The sequence below is a fragment of the Parasteatoda tepidariorum genome, chromosome 8 (assembly GCF_043381705.1).
Source record: "Parasteatoda tepidariorum isolate YZ-2023 chromosome 8, CAS_Ptep_4.0, whole genome shotgun sequence".
NCBI lineage: Eukaryota > Metazoa > Arthropoda > Arachnida > Araneae > Theridiidae > Parasteatoda > Parasteatoda tepidariorum.
This window is the reverse complement of record NC_092211.1, coordinates 15,425,964-15,448,811: the sequence shown is the minus strand read 5'-3', so window position 1 is coordinate 15,448,811 and position 22,848 is coordinate 15,425,964. Positions and strand designations below refer to the sequence as shown.

The window sequence follows — 22,848 nt, the reverse complement described above, 5'->3', positions numbered from 1 at the left end:
TATATATAAATGGATGAAGCATTATTCATGAATGTTTATAAATGACGCTCTTGATACGTGTCTTTAGAAATGAATGATTAAAAAGCTTTTTTAAAAATAAGTTAAAAATTTATGCATGATGGGGATCTCAAACTAATATTTAGGAAAGGAAAAACTATAAAAATCTAACAAATTACTACTGAGGAAGGTGGGAGCAAAAACCCAAAATTTAGTTCATCCAAAGTTTGAATGCATAATTAAATTTTTAGATGTTTCTAATATTGACCTTTAAACTCCTTCCTGTTTTCTCCTGTAATCAAACAAGTTTTCATATTTTCAGCTCCGTTTCCTTCATTTGGTTTTAATTAATCCTTATTTAAATAAAAATGTGACCCATAATGTGTGCATGTTTAATTAATTTTTTAACAAGTATTCTAAATACACTTACTATGAAGAAATATTTGGGCACATATGCTTATCAGTCGAGGTGAAATTATCGTTAGGGGTATTCTTCTTGGAGTGTATTCTTCTTGGGTATTATTCTTCTGATTCAAATTCACAGTAAGTTCAACGCTGACACCTACTGTACTGTTCTGCAATGTACTGTAATGTTCTGGATGACAGTGAGCTAATTTCTATTAACTTTATGGGTTTGAATCTATGTTACTTACTGGAAGATAATGCATGCTGCCATGTTGCAAAGTTTACAGTATATTGCTGTAGCGACTATGAAGTAAACCAAAGACCGAAGAAATTTATCAGCCCAGTATCCAGATATGAACCCTATTAAGAACCTCTGATTCGATTTTTATCACCATATTAATCACCTTAATCAATATTCTTCTGTGACCGTTTGTGGTATTTTTTCCACTGGGCTTAATGAAGACGCTTTCGAAAAATAGTGGCACCCCTTAATATGACGAACCAACTCCCCGCAAATGTTCTCACTAGGATATCAATCTGGACTTTGGGTAGGCTAGTCCAACTTTATTCAAACTTATTTCAACCCTATTCGGTTGATCTACTATACCAATTTAAGATGGACCTCACAACATGGCTGTTAGCGTTGTCGTCTTGAGTCCAACACGTTTGAGTCGTTGTCCACATGAGTCCAACACTTAAAACTGAGGCGACTTCAGAAGCACACTATAATCCAAAACAGTAAAGTAACTGTTGACGATAAGTCTACTATGATTTTGGACCAAAAGTCTCAATCCATATCAGAAGAAACATCTTTAGGCAATGATTCAAACTCTACAGGGCATCACGTGTACTGCCCGAGTATAATGAAAGCTTTTACAGACACTAGACTCGTATACTGATGGATATTGTAGTTACGTATAAAAGTGACTTTGAATAGAGTTGGGAATCAATTATTCCTGGGAGAGAGTTATGTCATTTGTTCAACTCTTTCCCATTAGAAATTAATCTTAAGGTAACTTTTACAGGTGTTCTTATAATAGTAGAACGGAAAAGTTCTTGTGATAGCTGGAGAGTATATGTATTAAAGGTGATCATTACGAAACACCCTGTGCATTTAAATATTTGAAATTTTAATGCATAATTAAATGTAAATTTAAACAAAAATTCATCTTTTATCTCAAAATAGCTTATATTTCGTAATTTTTATAATTAAATAAAATTAAAAAATTCTACTCAGCACTCTAGACGATTTGATAAGCATTACACTCTTCTTGTCAATTTTATATTGTAATACAAGGAGCGTAAATTTTTTTGCTCATTTTTTTTTTTTTTTTGCATCTTATATTTTTTTCACTTTTATGGGGATCAGCAAAATTTTTTATGTGCAAAAATGAAAAGAAATGGAAAAGAAATTTGCAAGTAATTTTTATTCACAAAATCTGAGAAACAGGTTGCTTGATACCATGAGCTTTTTAATATTATCGTGAGATCTAAAAATTATCTTCTAAAGAGCCTACATTTGAAATAAAATTTGAGTAGCACAATCAATTTCAATGATAGCGTCGAGCTTGATATCGTGGAAAATTTTTTGTCTTGAGTGAATTTGTTTGCTTCATAAATTGAAAATATCTAAATCAGAATAAAATTTTATTCAAATAATTTGAGAAACAGTTAAAATCATCCAGTAAGAATATTTTTGCAATAATGAGTTTTTAAAAGCTATTGATAGTTGTAAAAATTTTCTACTGAAGCAGCATTTGAGATGAAATTTAAGGATTTCCTAGCTTCAATGATTTTGATTAATACCCTGATATAATTGAATGCTTTCCCTTTTTTATGACTTTTATTTCTTTGTTTCAAAATTTGAAATGTCTACGTTTCGTTTGAGAAGCACTGAGGAATACACACTGAGAACCGCAGCATTATCTTGCTTATAACCTACGTAAAATCTTGTTGAGCACAACTTTTAACTGTAATTTCGCACATACAGATGATTTCAATTTATTTGAACCTCTGATCTATACCATTGCACCTATATCATTGCTGACCTATACATTGTTAATTGATAGTTAGCTCTAGATCTAACTACTTCTAGATCTAGTTACTAGATCTGGAGCACAACTTCTATTTACTGTAATTGCACACTTACACATGACTTCAATTAACGAGAAATTCAGTCTTTTGCCATTGCAGTTGTTAATTTCTTCAGTCTTAAACGTTTTAGAACTAAGCACTTGTATCTGCATCTAAGCACTTGTATACCTGCACTCTCAGAAAGATATATAGGTTCAAGGTGAACCACAATATTCGTGATTTGTTATTCCGACTTTAATAGGGAATTGAAATTTATAAGTTTAAATTCTAGTTGAAACTTAGTATCCTGTAATTTCAATTATAAGTAAATAAAAGAAGAATTAATTTTAATGGATTTTTACTATTTAATAAGAATGCCTATTACCAAATTTCTATGGTTAAATGGTTCACCTTAACGCAATGCTAAGACTGAAACCGAGCAAATTTTCAAATATGGTTCAATTAATGCTTTGCCAAAGGTGTAGCTTAGCGAATTTGTACGATAATTTGATTCAACTTAATCAATCCTAATGCTATGCAAGGTAAATCAAATTTGTACAGCAACATGATTCAATTAACACATTTTTAAGGTCGTAGTCTACAGATTTGAATGATATGAATGATAATACAGATCAACTTAATATATTGTTAAGGTTGCACCAAAGCAAATTTGCACAATAATATAGATCAGTATAAGCGGATTGTTTTTTTAACAAAGTAATTAAAAAAAACCAGAAATGGTGTGATCGGAACGAATGCATTGGTTAACATGTAATAGTTATGACTTGTTTCAAACTTTAATTTGGAGCATTAAACTTGCTTTGATCAATTGAGATAAAACTCATTTTTCTATTTGTAACTTTCATAATAAATCAAATTTTATTGCAGCAATTTACAACAAGCTGATATTATAAAGAAAACTTTTTTTTTGGTTTACAATATTGAATTAATTCCGTCGATTTTGCTACATTAATGATATAATTATTTGTTAAATAATTTTAAATAAATTTGTATTTCTAATAAATTTTTATTTCTAATTAATTTTTTATTTCTAATTAATTTTCCTATTTCTAATTAATTTTTATGATTGTAATTTTAGGTTTCACCGCACGGGGAAGCTGTTCCTGTCATCAAAATGGTTATGAATTGGATCTGTCAATGGTATAAATTGTACACTATTAATTCCTCGATCTAAGGAAATATTTCAGAAAAGTATTTTCATAGTAAAGAAATGTATATTTTTTTTGTTTCTATTAGAAAAAAAATAAATAAAAAATTCAAAAAATATAATTTTTCAATTGAAATTTATGTTTTAATTAAATTAAATTTAAATATAAAAAATATATAGATAAATAAATATATAAATTTACGGTGAACAGTGAGCACAGAAACAGAAATTACCTTGAACAACTTTTGTTTTATAGGCCAGATTTTCATGTATTATGTAAAGAGTCAATCGTTCGAAGAGTTGACCTCTAATATGTTAATTAATTTGTGCTTAAAATTAATTGAGTAACGGATAAACATAAAGCAGGGTCGAAAAGAGAGTTAGAAGCCCTGGGGGAACTTGAATTAGAGGCCCTTTGATAGAATGAAATATCCTCCTTTTTGGAAATGTTAATAAAGCCTTAATAATTCCTCTTGGTAACTTGATTTGACGAATTTTAAACTCTCTTTAATGAACTAAATACTTTACTATTAATTTTAAAGGTCTTACTTTTTAGCCGTTGAAGTTTATTTTGAATTTATTGTAAAAAAATAAATAAGTAAATAAAAATATAGTTTTTTTTAGACCTTAGTTTAATCATTATCAATAAAATACATGACCGGAAACTAGTATGTTCTGTTTCCAAAAATATATTTGATTTTTCTAGACTGTCGAAGCAGTTTAAAACATTGTTATAACTTGTGTAACCCAAAAAATTTCTTAACGTGTTTTGATTTTACTCTCAACAAATATTTTGAAACAAAAATGATTCTCATAAATCTTCCACTGAGAGGGGCATTTCAGCTTTTAAGAACTGGTGCATGAAAACAGTTTTTTGTAAAAAAATTATATATATATAGGCAATAACACCAATGATCTTTAGAATCAGCAAAAATACTGAAATGCATGCACTGTTATGAGTATTATGAGATATTAGCATTTATGTAACTACTTTTCATTACATAACCCATTTGAAATCAGTAGTTGATTTGGTTCAACTTTTTTCATTATTTCGAGATGTTGCAGCAAATTTACGAAACACCTTTCTACAATTTTAGATGAAAACAACTTAAAAACCGTTTTCAACTGAAATTACAATTTTCAGTTGCATAGGAGTCATAACCAATGACAATGCATCTATAAGTCAATATATTGAAAATCATTTAAATATTATTTCACGCAGAAGTATTTTTCCGTTTTTGTCTTTCTTCCATTTTTAGAGGGGAGGAGGTTCTAAGGACCCCTTGGCTTAATATGTTTTGCAGATAGGGCCTATGTTTGCACAATAAAAAGTTTGCTAGCTCGTAATATTATGTATATTATGCCGCAATAGCATGCATGTTTTTTTTCTTGTTGTTGTTTTTATAACTTATCACTGCGGAGATGAAGTATCATTTTGAGTAGAAGTACGTTTCATTCCTTTTTTTTCTTCCTTTATTCAGAGGGGCCCCCAATATTCCTATTTTTCTATTTCTAGTGAAGGCTGTAGATAGGGCCCCGATTTGTTCTCCTCAAAAGTGTGTTAACACCGAATTTAATGCAGATTATCATGCCCCACTAAGTATGTTTTTGTTTCATATTTCATTATTGCGAAGGTTAGCTAATCAATTTGGGTAGAAGTGTTTTTCCTTCTTTCAATTTTAGGGGAGTGGGAGAAGTTTTTTTAAAAACTCCTTGATTCCAAACATTTTGAAGATGCGGCCCTTTTTTTTACTACCAAAAGTTTGTTAACTCAAAATTTAATGAGCATTTTGCCGCAATATTAAGTATTTTTATGTTTTAAATCATCGTTGCCATATTGAAATATCATTTCTCTCAGAAGTATTTCTCCTTCTTCCATTTTTATAGGGGATGAGTTTCTAAAGGCACCCCTTAGTTTTTATTTAATTTTATATCCGTCGTTGAGCAGCCGGCCAAATTTTTGGGTTTACGATTACTGATGTTAAACTCCGTAGCCATGTAATTTTGTACCAATCCAGAAGACAAGGAAACTCCTGTATCAGTTCTCCCAGAGGTATGATTTGTTATCGGAACATGGAGGACTTTGTGACTCGACAGATTTAACATCCACTTGTCACCATTTACCATACTGGGAGTCTTCGGCAGGCGGGGATCGAACACACGACCTCATGGCCATGAGCCCGGTGTCCTACCTACCAGGCTATTCTATCCAGAAGCCTAGGTTTAAAATATTTTGCAGGCGGAGCCCGGGATTGTGCATCCAAAAGTCTGTTAACTCATAATTTTATGCATATTATGCTGCAATTGTAAGCTCTTGTTTTGTTTCATATTTCATCATTGAGAAGACGAATTATCATTTTGAGTAGAAGTATTTTTTCTTCTTTTTTATTTTTCTATTTTCTTAAAGTGTTGCAGCTGGGGCCCCGGTTCGTACACACAAAGGTTTTTAAACTCAGACTTTTGAATATGCATTAGGCTGCAGATGCAGTTCCCTATAGTTATTTAAATTGCGAAGCGCTTACGTAACTTTAGACTGACTCATTAAATAAAATTTTAAGTAAATATTTTATTCATAATGCGAATAATAAGACAATTTATGAAAGTTTTAAAACTATATAAATTTCTTTGAAATACTTTCTCTTTTGTTCAAAAGAACATGGGATCAGAAGGTCCCACCTTTAAGGAAGACCCACCACTTTGACTGGAGCTTGGGGGGCGATCGCTTTTTTAGATCTAGGGCCAGTCTGACCCTGCATAAAGCACACGAAAAATTTGGACGTGTAAAATATTAAATTTTTACACAATTTTAAATAATGTAAATGAAATATAAAAGATAAATGTAATTGGTCAAATAGTTTTAAAGTTATAAAACTCTCCTTTCTCAAGAATTATTTGACCGATTCTTTCCGAATTTCGCATTTTGTTTTCAAAATTACTTAGTTTAAAGTGACAAAAATTTCGCCTACCTGACAATCCAGAATTTTTTCGACCATTATAAGAAATAAGAAAGTAAATTAAATAGATGTTACGAAAAATTTTTTGCATGGAATTATCTTTAAATTAACAAATTTTATTGGTATGAACAAAAATGTTTTGATTTCTTAAATTTATCGAGGTATGGCGAAAAATTGAGAAATCTATCTCCTATCAATATTTATCTCCATCTATTTCGATCCTACTATTTATCCCATTATTTTGATAGTCAAAAACCTGAAACCATCGTAACAAATGTTTTTTTGGTGAAAGTACGTTTTTGTGTCTGTTTTCGTTAGCCTTATTAATAATTAGCACAAATCATTTAAGACATTTAAAACTAACTCTTTAAACCATGAAGATTGAATCGCCTGTCATGAGAATATAATCATTAGAGCAAAAGTTTCTCAGTGGTAATTTATTTTATTGTCCTGTACCTTGAATACTCAAGCTTTTCTGTTTAAGAATGTGTGACATTTTATTTAACATTGGTTTTGTGTAATTTAAAGAAAAATAACTTAATAATATTTTAATTATTTTCTCCGGAAAGATTTGAATAATTAGATGTTACATTAATTCTTTATTTTCCTATATTCATGTACTAATTACTATTTTTATTGTAATTTTTATTACTTTCTGTAGTTTCATGCTTATGCGTGGTGATTTTTCTTTTTACAATAAAAGTATATCTCTTAGTTTTGAATTAAATAGGTTACCTATATTCCCCTATTATCGATTTTCCATAAGAGATTAATGAAATTTGCTTGCATAAATCATTTTTTATTTAAAATAATTATAATTATTAATAAATTATTTCTTATTATTAGATTATTGTGCATGCAAGATGTTCTCAAATCACTGATCTTACTAAAAAATCTAAATTTCCATATTTGACTTCCTATTGGGATACAATTAGGTTTTATAAGCAATTGTTTTTGAAATCTGATGAAAAATTGGAAAGATGACAAACCGAGCTAGAGAGGAAAAATTAAATTTATGAAAAAGTTTAAAATGAACTGTGCATATAAACGAACAAATTGTGCAATATTTTCTGTTTTATTTTGGTTTAACAATTTAATAGGTCATATTATTGAAAATGTGGAAAAAGATACAACTAAATTTACAAATGTGCATGCAAAAAAGTTTAATTAATTTTAACCTTTTAGGTTTTTTTTTTATGTTGAATGATGCTGCTCATCGATTTGATTCACAGTAATTTTTGCTTTAACCATGAAATACTATCATTTTTACTTATTTTGTTAAACTGATTTTTTTTTCAGTTTCTAACCTTTTCCTTTTGATTTTTTTTTCTTTGTATTTCAAAGCACATTCCTCTCACATGTCACTAAATAATTTAAAGTTTAAAATACCATATATTTCAAATATAATTTATAAAAGTACAAAATAAATTAATTGCATTGATTCTGAAACAAATTGTGATTAGAATCTTATAAATTTTGAATTACTCGTAAGGCTTTTTTTTTTAAATGTTTCATCATGGTTTTGAGTTTTATGATTTTAATTTTTAAAAGTAATACGATAAATTATAAATTAACAAATTAAAATATTTTATAAACAGTTTTACTCAAGGTTGAAAAGTAATTAATATTTTTTTAAATGGCTACATTAATTTATTAAATTAATTAATTTATTAAATCATTTTAATAAATTTTTTTATAATTTTTATCACTTTCATTATCAAGCCTAAATAAAAAGTAAACGATTTATGAATCTAATTTAAATCAGAATAAAATAAAATTTATTTTGCTTATTAAATTAAAATAAATTAGAATTATGTCGATAGGATTTTTATTAACTTTAATTTCTTAAAGCAATAAAGGATGTAAATTAGCATAAGATATTTAAAAATTAAGGTATAAAAATTTATTTTTAAGTGTAATATGAAAAACAAAATTTGTTACTCCTGATGCAAGTTCGGAAAGTAATTTATACTATGCAAATAACTTAATTAATTCTTAAACACCTTCTATTTACTCAATTAATTTTAATGATCTTTTATTAAATTTAATTTATTAAATATCTGACAAAAGTTTAAGTAAATTATTTTACATACTAAATATTAATAAACCAAAAATACTCTGATAATATTTTTCTAAATTTTAATTTCTGAAATTAAAATTTATATAAGTAATACCAACATTCATTGGTATGATGTATGTAATAGTTAAACCATTTCAAGTATTATCCTTTATTTTTAAAGGCAGTGTTAAAAAATATTTGATCGTAAAAATTTATTTTTTAAGATAACACATTGATTACGAAATAATTTTAACATAAAGATTTGATTCAAAATGAATTCCAAAGTTTAAATGCTTAATAAATAAGTTTTAAAAAATATTGCATTAATTATTGCCACTTATTTCAGTGCTTTTATATTTATCACTAAAAAAAAATAAACTCTTAATTTCATTATTTAACGCGTATTCACGAATTTATCTTAAATAGCAAAAGCATCAGATTGAATTATTCACTCTCGAGCTCAGTGTGATGAAACATATTTATCGTGAACTTGAAATTTTGTTTAGCGAATGAGGGCGCTTCCTGCCCCCCGGAATAACGACACCGAAAAATCGCGGTCGTTTGATTCTTTAAAACATAACGGTAGATGGCGGCATTAGGTCTTCTGTTGTCATTAAAAGCGCGCCCACTTTCTCTACTCTGAAAAAAGGTTTCCTGGGTAATCTATTCGTAGCGGAAACGGCGAGTCATTGGCTAGCGAATGCGAGTTGCTCCTCGTGATTGGTGATCTGTGTTTACAGGCCTGTTCGCTTGTTTCGAGAATCCATTACACACTCTCAAACCGCGGCATTAAAAAGAGAGCAAAACTCGCCAAAGGACATCATCGGAAATTATGTAAAATGACATCGAATTTTATGGAGGGTGTTCTAGGGAGTAAATTCCCACCTGATCCAACCTCTAGTTACGGGCAACACAGGATGTATCCCTATGTATCACTCTCCCCCCAAAGTAGCATGTCCGTCTCAGGAAACCTCTACTATACGTCGAATGCCGATTTTGCCAAGAGTTGCCGGTACAACAGCACCCAGGCGAACGGACTGGATGGGCCCGGCTATTCATTTGGCTTGCAAAATGCGGGCCCCGGAGCCACACCAACCATGATGACCCCTGGTCAGTTTTTCACACACCCCGCATCGACGGACCTCAGCTCGTCTATCACCTCCTGCAACCAACTAGGGATGCGACAACTGGATCCCATTCCGGATGTCCCGCGTTACCCTTGGATGTCCATAGCTGGTAAGTTTGTGTTGTTACTCACCCCCTTACACGTTTACCCCCTTAAGCTCTCCCCCCTTAGATGATTATGGCCTCATAGACTGTCTCCAAGATGGCCGACCGTTAGGCCTAACGGCCGATGACAACCGGGGCTAAACGAGGCCGTTAAGGGGCTTGGGTCTTACGGAAGGAAACCGTCTTTTTGACACGAGTATTATATGTCATTTGGGTGATGGTTTCGCCAAACGATTATTTGGTCGGCGAAAAAGACTTTTAAATGATAGCGAAAGAGAAAGTGTTTGTAGACTGGTAAATATATTCAGATGTTTTTTTTTCAAATATTTTTTTGTTCCCTAGTATTTTGTTTCGGTCTATTTATTCTTTAGTTGCTCAACAGAGCGGCGTGTCGTATGGTTTATTTATAAAAACAGTAGTGATAAACATTCATAAGATGAGTCATAGGGTTTAATATTATCTGGACATATGTAGTAGTGATAAGATTGAGTTATTTGTCTTTATTTATCTTTTTTTAAATACATTATCATGCTAAAATGTGTAATAAATAAGATTTGTTAACAAAACTGGTGGATTAGTTTTATTTTTTAATGCTCTTGTCTCCCTATAACAAATAATTTTTATTGAAAATGCTTGTTTTTCAAACTGTGTGTAGTAAAATAATACTGAAATAATAAATTGTGCAAAAAATGTTATTTTTAAATTTTTATTGACATTGTTTATTGCAAATCCCTAAAATCCCCTAAAAATTCATTTTGATAAAATAGTAATTAGGGATTGTAAAGCTGTACAAAACTGTTGAGTAATTAATATTTTTTAACAGTCATGGAATTACGAAACTGGATTAGTTATATTTTTAACAGTTATTCTGTAGTAGCTCAACAGAGCAGTGTGTCCTATAGTTTATTTATAAAAAAAAAGCAGTGATAAACATTCATAATATGAGTCATAGGGTCAATAATTATCTAGACATATGTAGTAGTAATAAGATTAAGTCACTTATTTTTATTTATATTTTTTAAGCATGTTATCATGATAAAACATGTAATAAATACGATTTATTTGCAAAACTGATGGATTAGTTTTATTTTTTGAACAGTTATGACAATTTTCTGAAGTAAACAATTTTTATTTACTATATGAGTGAATTTTTATTTAATTATGTTAATAACACTTGTATCCAAACAAAGAAAATTATTCGCAAAATTTATTAATTTTTTTTATAAACTTTGCGTTTGACAAATGGTTTTCTCCCGTATTAATTAACATGGATGAAATTGTAAATAAGGGAGAAATTGTATGCAAGGGTGCACAAAATTTTAAAAAAAATTTATACAATGAACAGTTTTTAATAATTTACTTAAAATTATGATTTGGGAAATAGACAGAAAGAAATAAAATTGTATATAGAAAATTTTAAAATAATTGTATTTAGTATGTATTGATAGATTTTTGGTCTTTTTTTAACCATATTATTATCCATGAAATGGTAAATAAAAGCCAGATTGTATCATAACAAACTGATGGATCAGTTTCACTTTTTAACAACCAGTGAAATTAAAAAAAGTAAACGATTTTTGATGAAATTGCATTTTTCTCAACCCTTTGTGAGAAAATTGTACAAACCTAATAAAATTGTAATCAAACAAATAAAATTATTCACAAAAATTCTTAAATTTTTTTATTAACTTTGCTTTTGACAATTGTTTCCCCCCCCGTAATAATTAGCATGGATGAAATTGTAAATAAGGGAGAAATTGTATGCAAGGGTGTACAAAATTTGAATAAAAAAATATACAATGAACAGTTTTTAGTAATTTTCTTAAAATTATGATTTGGGAAATAGACAGAAATAAATAAAATTGTAAATAGAAAATTTTAAAATAATTGGATTTGGTAAGAATTGATAGATTTTTGGTCTTTTTTAACCTAATTATTATCCATGAAATTGTAAATAAAAACCAGATTGTATCATAACAAACTGATGGATCAGTTTGACTTTTTAACAACCAGTAAAATTAAAAATAGTAAGCGATTTTCGATGAAATTGAATTTTTCTCAAGCCTTTGTGAGAAAATTGTACAAACCTAATAAAATTGTACACAGAAAGTTTTAAAATATGTTTTATTGACATAATACTTTTACAAAAAATTTTCTTCTATAATTATTTCTTATGAAATTATAAATCTAAGAAATTAGTAAAGGATTTTAAGGACATGTTTTTTAAAATTAATATTATCACTGCACGAACTTTCTTTCAAATGAGACTTTTGAGAAAAATATGTTTTTTTTCCTAAGTAAGTAAATTATCGTAAGATTAAATTTCAGGAGTGAGAATCTTATATTCTTATGATTTATTAAAGCATAAGAAAAATATTAATTTCCGAAAGATATTAGATTTAAAATTACGGAATTCCATTTAATACATTAGATCTAATTTTTGAGATATTATGATTTATTTCATTTCAATCAAATGATTTACTTTAAATTTTAATTAAGTGCAATGTCACACTACTTTGCCAATATTTGTATCTATCAATTATATTAATTAAAAGCTTATTTAAACTGAATTTTAAATAAATTAACTTTTAAGATAATTCACTGATAATTCAGAACAATCATCAAAATTCAATATATCTTTGAGATTCAAGTTCCTTAAAGAATTCGTTCAATTTAATGCTGAAAAATACTTTGATTTAAATTTTTTCATAGATGTTAAATTTAATATAACAGCATGAATCTTTTCAAGCTATATCGAATATACTATTTTTAAAAAAGGGTTTATTATCTATTAAAACTTATTTATGTTTCATAAACCCAAATTGAATACGCTCTGATTGAAAAGTTTTTTTTATTAGGTTAAAGAATATTCGTTTCAATTTTAAATATTAGATTAGATAAAAGTTTAATTTTCCTCATATCAAATAATTATCCAAGTATATGTACTAAATTCAACATTTCATAGCTAATTTAGAATTATTTTAGTTCAACAGTAATATTCAACCTGAATATATATATTATATTATAAAAAATTTGATTGAATTTGTTAGTTGGATGTGCAATAGCATTACTTTACCGGATGATTTATGGCCTATTATTATTCATGTTCAGTTTAAACATATTGCATAAGATTCTAAAATTTCATTATAAATTATTTAGGTTCATCTTAAACCTTCTATGTTAGATTCTAAAAGGCAGGATTTAATTTCTTATTTAGATGCATTATTGAATGATTCTGCAGAATTATTTGACTATTCAGAACGATTTCTATCTTCGAGACTCATATTTATTTGCATTAAGATACTTTGAAAGAAACTTAAATAGATATCAAATTTACGTAATAAAAGGAACATAATTGTTTCGGATCTAACATACTATCGTTGAAAAGAATTTATGACCAATTAAAAATTATTTTTGTCTTAGACATACAAATTCATCTAGAACAATATTATGCTTGAAAATAATATAATTACAAAAAAATTCCGAATTAAATTACGCACTTTGTACCGGATTAAAGTACCGGCACTTTGGGTACATCATCCGTTAAATATTTTTTACCATTAAATATTTTTTTCCTCTAAAATATCACAACATAATTATTACATTTATATTTATTTAATTGTAGTGATTCAGTGAATTTATAGGAAATAATACTGTAAAAATTATGGTATATCAGATTTTTTGTTCCATAAAATTTTACGGCGAAATAAATTTTACGATAAAAAGTACTGGCATTCTAAATGCCGGTTGTTTTCACCGTAATTTGATCGAGAAATCATACAGTGTAGGTTAAAGATATTGCATACAATATTTATAATAATTGTCAATATCAATTGAAATCAATTTTCTTTTAAATTATCTCTCAGAATACTTTTTAGATACTTAAGATCCATCGTCTTATAATTACTTCAGAATTATTTATGTTTACTGAAAATAATATCCAGCTTAAATATACTTAAGTACTGAAATATTTGTTATTTAATGATATGTCTAGTTATTTTTCAGAATGATTTATGGCCTATTCAGAATTATTTATATTCTTGAGATAAAATTCATTAGAAGTCGTGTTCAGTTTGATACTTTGATTGGAAGTAAATTTAAATGGGTGTTAATACATGGGTAGTAAAATGGTTAATGGGTAATAAAATGAATCTAATAGCGTTTATTCAATAGATTGCTTTCGAAATTATTGACTTGGTTTGAGAGTTTCAAATTCTTTTAGAGCAATGATCTGCTTGAAAATTTAATAATTAGATTAAAAAATAGTACAGTTTTTTAAATATTATTACCAAGTTTTTTTCAAAGTCACTTTCAAGCAATTAATCTTTCAGAATGAAATTCATATGAAACATTTTATGGGTTTTTCGATAATATTTATGTTCAAAAGTAATATCCAGCCTTAAGATATATCAGATTCTAAAATGTAGGATTCAATTTATTATTTAGGTGCACTATTGAATGATTCTGCTCAATTATTTGGCTTTTCAGGAAGATTTATCTTTTCGAGATTCAAACTCATTAAAAACTGCTTTTAGCTGACAGCTTGAAGATATTTTGAAAGAAACTTAGATAGATATTAAATTTGTATATTTAAAGGGAAATTGTTTTGAATCGGATATAGTATCTTTCAGAAGAATTTATGACCAGTTAAAAATTATTTAGGTTTGAGACCCACAAATTAAGAGCAGTGCTCATCTTAAAAAGAATATAGGTTTAAAATATTGTATAATATTATAATAATTGTCAACATCAATTTTCAATCAAATTATCTCCCAGAAAACTTTTTAGATTTTTTATATCCAGCGTCTTATTGTTAATTCAGAATTATTAATGTTCACTAAAAACAATATCTAGTTTAAATATGTTATATTACATACTGAAATATTGAATTTGCTATTTAGATCCAATGTAAAATTATTTCTCAGGGCGAGTCATGGACTTTTCGGAAATATTTCTCTTTTTGAGATTAAATATTTAGAATCAGTATTCAGTTGAATACTTCAATAGTAAGTTATTTTAAAAGGGTGTTTAATGAGTAGTAAAATGAATCTAGTAGTCTTCTAAATTATTTATGACTTATTAAGATTTGCGTTTTGAAATTACAAAATTCCTTCAGACATATGATTTGTTTAAAAATGTAATCGCTAAATTCAAGAATATTAATATATTTTTTTAATATCTTTGCCTTGCCAACTATAGCTTCAATTTCAATTACAAGCTGATTTCAATCGATTTATTAATCAGAATGATATTCAGATCCAACACTTTATGACTAACTCGATTCAAAAGTAGGATTATTCAGAAAAAATGCCATTTGAAATAATTTATCCCTTTCAGATATAAATTTATTAAAAGTAGAAATGCTTAACAATACTTTGATATAAAGTAAACTTAAATAGTCATTGAATTTAATATATTAAACATGATTTAATAGTCTTGAATCAAATAAACTATCTTTCAAAATAATTTATGGCTTATTGAGAGTTGCAAACTCATGGAAATCAATATTCTTATTGAATAGATTATTACTAAACTACATTTTCTTATGTTAGATCTTATGGGAATTTAAATGAACTTTCAGACAATTTATTTTTCGGAATAATTACTAGGTCCTTGATATTAGCGAGATACTTCTGATAGTATGGCGTTTTGTACCAAAATGGCTGTTTTTTTTTTACTTTTGAATTTTTTCTCTTTTTTTTCCTCCTTCATTCTGTCTTCAAAATAATTAAGAATTTAGATATAGACTTGTTATTTTACTTTTAATTATTATATACTTTATTATATTTGATAAATATTTTTTCATAAATTTTTTAGTCAAGTAAAAAAAAAAAAAAGGAAAATTTTATTGTAATTTTTTTTATTAATTTGTTACAAAATATTTTAAGAAATTTATTAGTTGCTATCAATTTAAAAAAAAAAAAAGACAAATAATTTTGAGAAATTCGCTATTTTTACNGAGTATTAAAATATGCAATAATTATGTATACAAATATATATATTTTCTACAAATATATATATATATATATATATATAAGTTTGTTATTTTAAGTACACTACGAGTACATTGTTTGATTACGAACAAAAAATATCTTCGAAATGATTAGTAATAATTTTTAAATGTTTTTATGAACATTTCAGGTTAATAAATGTAATGTGTATGATAAATTGTTTAGGTTTCACGATCGTCATAAGTTTGAAGGAATAACTCTATTTGTAAACAATGTTTTAAGTGTTTGTATTTTTAAGAGACTATCATGATTGTTCCATAACTGAAAAATCGACTACTTGAAAATTAGTTTATTACATATAGAGATTCTTCGTGATTCGCAAATTTAAAATTGTTTTTAAAAAATATAGCGTTTTGTAAAAGAAAGGAGAGAGATAAAAGGAAATTATATAAAATTGAATAATTTCTTTATAAAAAAAACTGCATGATTAGTTGCTATTCATAAATATTTATATGAATAGTTTATAAAGTAAAAGGAAAATTTAAAAAAAATAATTCTATAATATTATAATTGTGTTTTATAATTATTTTTAAAGAGTTAAAACAGCTATAAGTTTAAAGATATTCATAAACAATTCTTTCCAATGTTTGCGTTTAAAATACCTTAAAAAGAATTGATTAAATTCTAATACATCGTCTCATGACTGATAATAACCAGCAGATATTTTTACAAATTGTTTAAGAGAAATGAGAGGTAGAAATGGTTTAAAGTAAATTCTGTGGTTTTCATAATTGCTGGAATTTCAAAAAAATAAAGTTATTTATGCTCAAAATCTTTAGACGATATTCTTCAAATAATTGTATTTTGGGTAAATTTGGAATGTTTGTTTGATAACTAAAGCAGTATTGGCCTCATGGATCAGAAAAATAAGCTCCTTCAGGCTGTTTATAAATGAAACATTATTTAATTTATTAGATCATAAAATTTGCAAGTGACTTTGCGAGTAGAAAGTGACAATCATAAAAGTTGTTGAATTGGATCAACTATTGTTGTGAATCAAGGACAAGTGTTGTACTTGACATGTTAAATTATCTTTTTTCACACCAATAAATCAAACTTAAATGTTTGTTTTAAAGCTTAGCTATTGCGTTCAATACCGTTTTGTTTTTCAGATTTTATTCTTTACTTTGGCTATTTTATTCTTTAAGCTGTGTTCTAGTCATCATTGATTTAGGTTAAAAGTTATAATGAGAGGGAAATTATTTTAATTAATTTGAGGCAAATTACCCACTTAAAGAGTTTTTGAAATTATATTTATAAAAGCTAAAATCTCACAAAATCCGTTTAACTCACATAACAATTTGTAAATATTTAGAATAGAGTATTGTATCTAAAGTTTTAGACACTTTTGAAAATCGGTTTTAGAAAAATCGATCAAATATTGAACCATAAAATCGGTAACTTGAACCCTTAAGAGGTACAAATTTCCTACGGGAAAGTGTACGTTAATAAAATGTTAATTTAAGCAATTTTTCAATTCAACTTGATTCATAATATTGTGTAATGAAGATTTAAAAATACAATAATAGCACTAAGTTTAAGGTACTAGCAAATTTGAATGATGTTATGAGTCAATATTTTCAGAAATTTCTGACTGAGTACTGAACACAATAATTGAATTATAAAAGTAAATTCTGTTTTTTCCAACAACAATACAACTATTTAACCGATTTCACTCAAAATTTGTACTTTGCCCTGTAAAATTACATTCTTTAAATTGATGTACGAAATTTTATACCTAGCAATTAAAAAAAATTTTCCAAATTGTTATTAAATAAAATGATTAAAAATAATAAATATCTACCAAAAGTTATTTTTGGCCGTATGAAATTTATGTTATTTTCTTGCATTTATGAAATTATTTTTAGATAATCAAATTTTATAATTTTGTGAAAATTTTTTAATTCGCTTAATAAAAAGTTCTTGAAATATGGCGAAGTACGAAAAAAAGAATTCACTTTAAGGGTTTGAAATTTGGATCTCTCTCCTGACCAAACCATTGAGACCATATTTATTATTATTGATTTCGTAATTTCTGCTCCCTGATTTCGTAATTCTTCTGCACTAATTGATTACCATATTTGGCATCAGCCCCTCGAACCATTAAGATTGAGTGCTAGATCGTGAAGATCTCATCATTTTCTCAAAAGTTATTCAGGGCAATCTGCTTTTTCTTCTTTTTTTTGCGCATTGTACATTTTGTTCTTAGCAAAATTTCGTTATTTAATTGAATTCAATCCCAAAATTCTTAAAACTAGATCATTGATTCTTACAATAAAAGTCAAAGTTAAATACAGAAGGGGTGTTTAAACACTCTTATAAACATGGGAAAGAGTTAATTACTATAAACACGCTAACATAATAATAAACACGATAACATAACATTTTAATGACCCCCTCAATTTTTTTTTTATACTTCTATTAGAAATATACTATTTGTGGACTATCAGTTTAAATAAAAAAACACATTCAACTAACAATAAAACAATGATAATACTTAAAAGTGGATATAAAAATGGTTTGACTTAAATTAAAATTATGAAGAATTTTTTATAGTGTTTTCAGGATTAACCATATCAGCAAAACACATTTGCGTGTTACTAAATTTGCTTAAATTGTATAGATATCCTTTAATCAGTTAAAAGCATCTATTTTTAAAGAAAAGGGCAATTATAATGTTAATGATTAATTTTTAAATCAAATTAAAATGGAAGAAAATAAAGCTATGATATATTATTCTTCGAATACTAAAGCCATATTTGAAAGATAATTTAAATAAATTATGGAAAATTACATTTTTGGAAGGAGTAGTACTCTTTAATTTAGAGACAGAAAAAATTCTACAATATTAAATTATCTTTCGATCAAAATTTTATGAACAAATTTCTATGTTAGAAGAACTTGTAGAAAAAATCTACACACTCCATGTTCTTTTTTTAATAATTAATTATTTTAAACTTCTTAATCAAAACTCGATGAAAAAGATTGTTTTTTTTTNACTAAAGCCATATTTGAAAGATAATTTAAATAAATTATGGAAAATTACATTTTTGGAAGGAGTAGTACTCTTTATTTTAGAGACAGAAAAAATTCTACAAATTTAAATTATCTCTCTATCAAAATTTTATGAGCAAATTTCTGTGTTAGAAGAACTTGTAGAAAAAATCTACACACTCTATGTTCTTTTTTTAATAATGAATTATTTTAATCTTCTTAATCAAAACTCGATGAAAAAGATTGTTTTTTTTTTTTTTTTTTAGTTAGAATGAAACTTTTATTAACTGTCATTACATTGCTTGAAAAATTTTATAATTTCATACTATTTTCGAAAAAAAAAGATACTGTTGTGATCAGCATTTGCTTTCATAAAGTTTATTTTTGCGAAGTTTATTTATTTAATAAATAATTAAATTCAATAATGAAGCTAATGGCAAATATTACTAATAAATTACTTATCTAAATGTTACATACATTTTTTAACGACTTTTTAAAAACGAAGAGATTATAAAAATGCTCCGTAACTTAAAATAAATACATATTTCATTTCAATCATAAAATTAATGATCATGGAGATTCTCATGAAAGATAACCCTCTGCTCAGTATTATCATCTGATAACCAGACTGATTTTGAAGATAAAAAATAAGGCAAACATCACTATGTATCGCATCTCAGAATATCAACGTGTGCTGCTTGATGAAGAGTATCTTTCTTTTTCGAAAAAAAATATGTATATAAAAATAAAACCGCCTGAGTTATAACTTTCTTAGATTGAGAGTGAAAAAAATAAACAGATGAATAGATTATCTTTCTTTAGAACGTGACGATAGGAAGTATTTTCTTATCTTCTTTATCTTCCCTACCTATTTATTTCTTCTGCCTGTTCAGAAGAAAGAAACAGTCAAAACAAATGATTATATCAATCACAGTAAAAGTGTTGATGCATGAACTAAACCAAGTAATTTATTTAAACCAACGTGCCTGGTTTTAATGTTTGATTGGTAAATATTTACGTCTTCTTTTGCTGTCTGTGTTTGGTTGAAAATGTTTCAAGGCGTCAAAAGCTCATTAGTAGAAAATTTACTTTTGTATAGCTTATTAGAGATTAAAATAGCTTTCTAGTCAACTTTAAGTGAAAATGATTGCAGTTAATCTGAATTATGATTTGCCAAAATATAATTTTTATTTACTTTTTATTTTCAAAACTTAATTGAATGGCAGGGATGATTGTTTTATTCAACTTAGACATATTTACAGCAATATATGAAACTTTATATTTGCTAAGTAATAAAGATAATATTTTTTTTTCCCTTTTGAGTCAAATAAGTTTTTGTTTAAAAAAACCTTATTATTATTTTTTTTGGTAAAAATCATTGCATTCATACAGACTGCAGATATCTCCCTTAAAAAAAATTTTTTTTTCTTCTTTAAATAGATTTTGATCTGATGGTAGGATCTGCATGTTCTTTTGATGAATTTTTTTGTACTCATTCATTATTTTATTTCGTCCAAAATAATTTTTACTCACAAATAATTTTTAATAAATCTTTATTATATTTATATTATTTAGTTTTCTAATGATTGAAAAAGTTTAATTTCTAAGGTTATATTCATGGTTATATTCAACAAATATTCATGTAATTTTAAACAATGTAAATTTTCATGGAAAAATATTGAAATAGGACATTTTTCACACAAATGACATTTAATTGCCTGGTTTTATGACTTCATTTATATGCATCACTTGTTAATAAATATTTTTTGCTTTTGCATCATTAGGATCGTTTTAGGAATCGTTTAGATCGTTTAGAATTAGGATAGTGTTTTAGAAAGTGAAACTCTGATTATTAGATCAAAAATTATCTAGAAAGATAAGTAAAAAGAGATAAGTAATAAGGGCTAGGGAAAGAACTTTTCAGTAAGCTAGAAATATTTTCATATTTTACTTCAAAAAGAAAACTTAATTTCAGACATTATTGTGAATTTCTTAGAGGGAAAACAAATTTGCTTTAAATTAATACATATTGTTTCAAATAAATAAAGCACAACACATAGAAGTAGAACGAATTTTAAAGCACCGAAACAGTTTTATTTAATTTTTTTAACAATTCATGAGTACGATTTTAATGTCTATATAATGTAGTTGAAATTGAGTTTAAAATAAATCTAAATTTTTTGTTACAAAATCGGAAGAAAAAAATCAATAGCAATTTCATGTTTTCTTTTTTTATTTTATTCTTTAGACTGTTACTGTTCGACTTTCTATCTAGCATAAGGAATTGGAATGAGCATGATAAGTATGATATATATTTATGAATAAAAAAAGCAAAAGAGTATGATATATAAGAAAATAAACAAAAAGTTTTAGGTAACATACACGAAAGCATACTTAAATAACTTCAATAATAAAAGCTATTATTGTCCATAATAATTATTGACATATTAATGACTAACTTATAATTTTCAAATTAAGTATTCTTTTATTCAAAATGTTAGAAGCTATTTTAAAAAATTCTGTCGGAGTATACTTTTTTGAATTTATTTATTTGAAGAAGTAGAAAGGTCGTAATGCTAAATCGAAACTGAAATTATGCATGATTATAAGGAAAATAGAACTCCAAGAATCATATTTACAAAAATATTTGCAGGGTGCTAAGAGTTTATGGTTAAACAATAAATGCAAAATAAGTATGTTAAAACTGGAAAACATATCATACACATTTATCTGATTTATTAATGAAACTCAAGTTAAAAAGATAGTTGATATTTACATTAAAAGTCTCTTAAGCTGTTTATTCGTATGATTAAATCTATATTCAACTTCCAACCCTGCTAAGGTTATTTTTATCGATTTTTTTATACTTTTAATTTTTTAATTTTTTTTTTAAATTTCTTTATTTTCAATATTTAACAGACAAATTATCTGATTAAATATATTAACTATTCTTAATATTATTTACAAATTATAATATAGCTAAAATAGTTGATATTTTTCTAACTAAAATATTTCAAAAATTATTATTTAATTCTTACAAACTAATTACTGAACAAATAAGATTATGGTTATTTTTATTCAAAGTAAGCATCCTGAAATTTAAAAGACAAAGAGGCTGTCAGTCAGATTTCCAAATTGAAAATTAGCTCAGATCAGAGTACATGGAAGATCTAAAGTCTTTCTTCAATATTGGTAAACACTAACTACGTATTTAATATATTTTAAAAGCAATCTAAGTATTCATTTAAACATAATACTAAATAAATATTTATTTACAACCAATTATTTTATGTGCAGCTAATGGAAAATTATAATTTAACAGTTTAAAGTCACTCTTATTCACTTTTAGTCTCTAATTTATTTATCAAACTATTTTGAAATACAACAATTTATCTTTTCATTATTTTTTTGGATAAGGACTTCATTATCAGTGAAATCAGACTTTAAAAAGAATCACAACCTAAAGAATACGTTTATAAAAATATTTCCTACTTAATGATTTATTTAAGAGAAAATCATCTGGTTTAAATAAATTTTCTTTAAAATAAATCGCCGCTGGTTTAAATCAAGTGGTTTAAATCGTAACTTAACCCTGATTCAAGGTACTAATGTTATGGTCTAACATTGAACCAATTTTATGCTAATTAATTAGTGCAGAGGAATTACGAAATCAGAGAGTAGAAATTATGAAATCAAACACAAAAACAGACTCCCTTTGAATAAGCAACGACGGATTAGGATTTTTGACCCACAAAGTATAGGAGGTAGCCACAATCGGGGAAATAAGATATCAATGGTTTGGTCCGAGCGATTCGAATTTAGGACCCTTAAAGTTAATTTTAAATTTTTTCTTATTTCACCATATCTTAAGAACTTTTGAAGCAAATTGAAAAAAATGTACATACAGACACACACTCATATATATATATATATATATATATATATATGTGTGTGTGT

The 22,848-nt window shown here is 26.6% G+C and overlaps 1 protein-coding gene across 6 annotated transcripts in view; it reads left to right on the top strand.

The window, feature by feature from the left end:
* LOC107450666 (homeobox protein abdominal-A homolog) overlaps window positions 1-22,848 on the top strand; it is a 100,625-nt gene that overhangs the window by 36,732 nt on the left and 41,045 nt on the right. For 3 of the 6 annotated variants that reach the window (XR_001584974.3, XR_006225018.2, XR_001584973.3), the window contains exon 2: window positions 3,575-3,636. Coding sequence is in view for 2 of the 6 variants with exons in the window: in XM_016066514.3 (XP_015922000.1) it covers window positions 9,496-9,892 (397 nt within the window). In the remaining 4 variants the exon portion in view is untranslated. Of the gene's footprint in view, window positions 1-3,574; window positions 3,817-9,050; window positions 9,893-22,848 lie in introns of those variants that run through there. The other 3 variants (XM_016066514.3, XM_016066513.3, XR_011637387.1) reach the window with 2 other exon arrangements.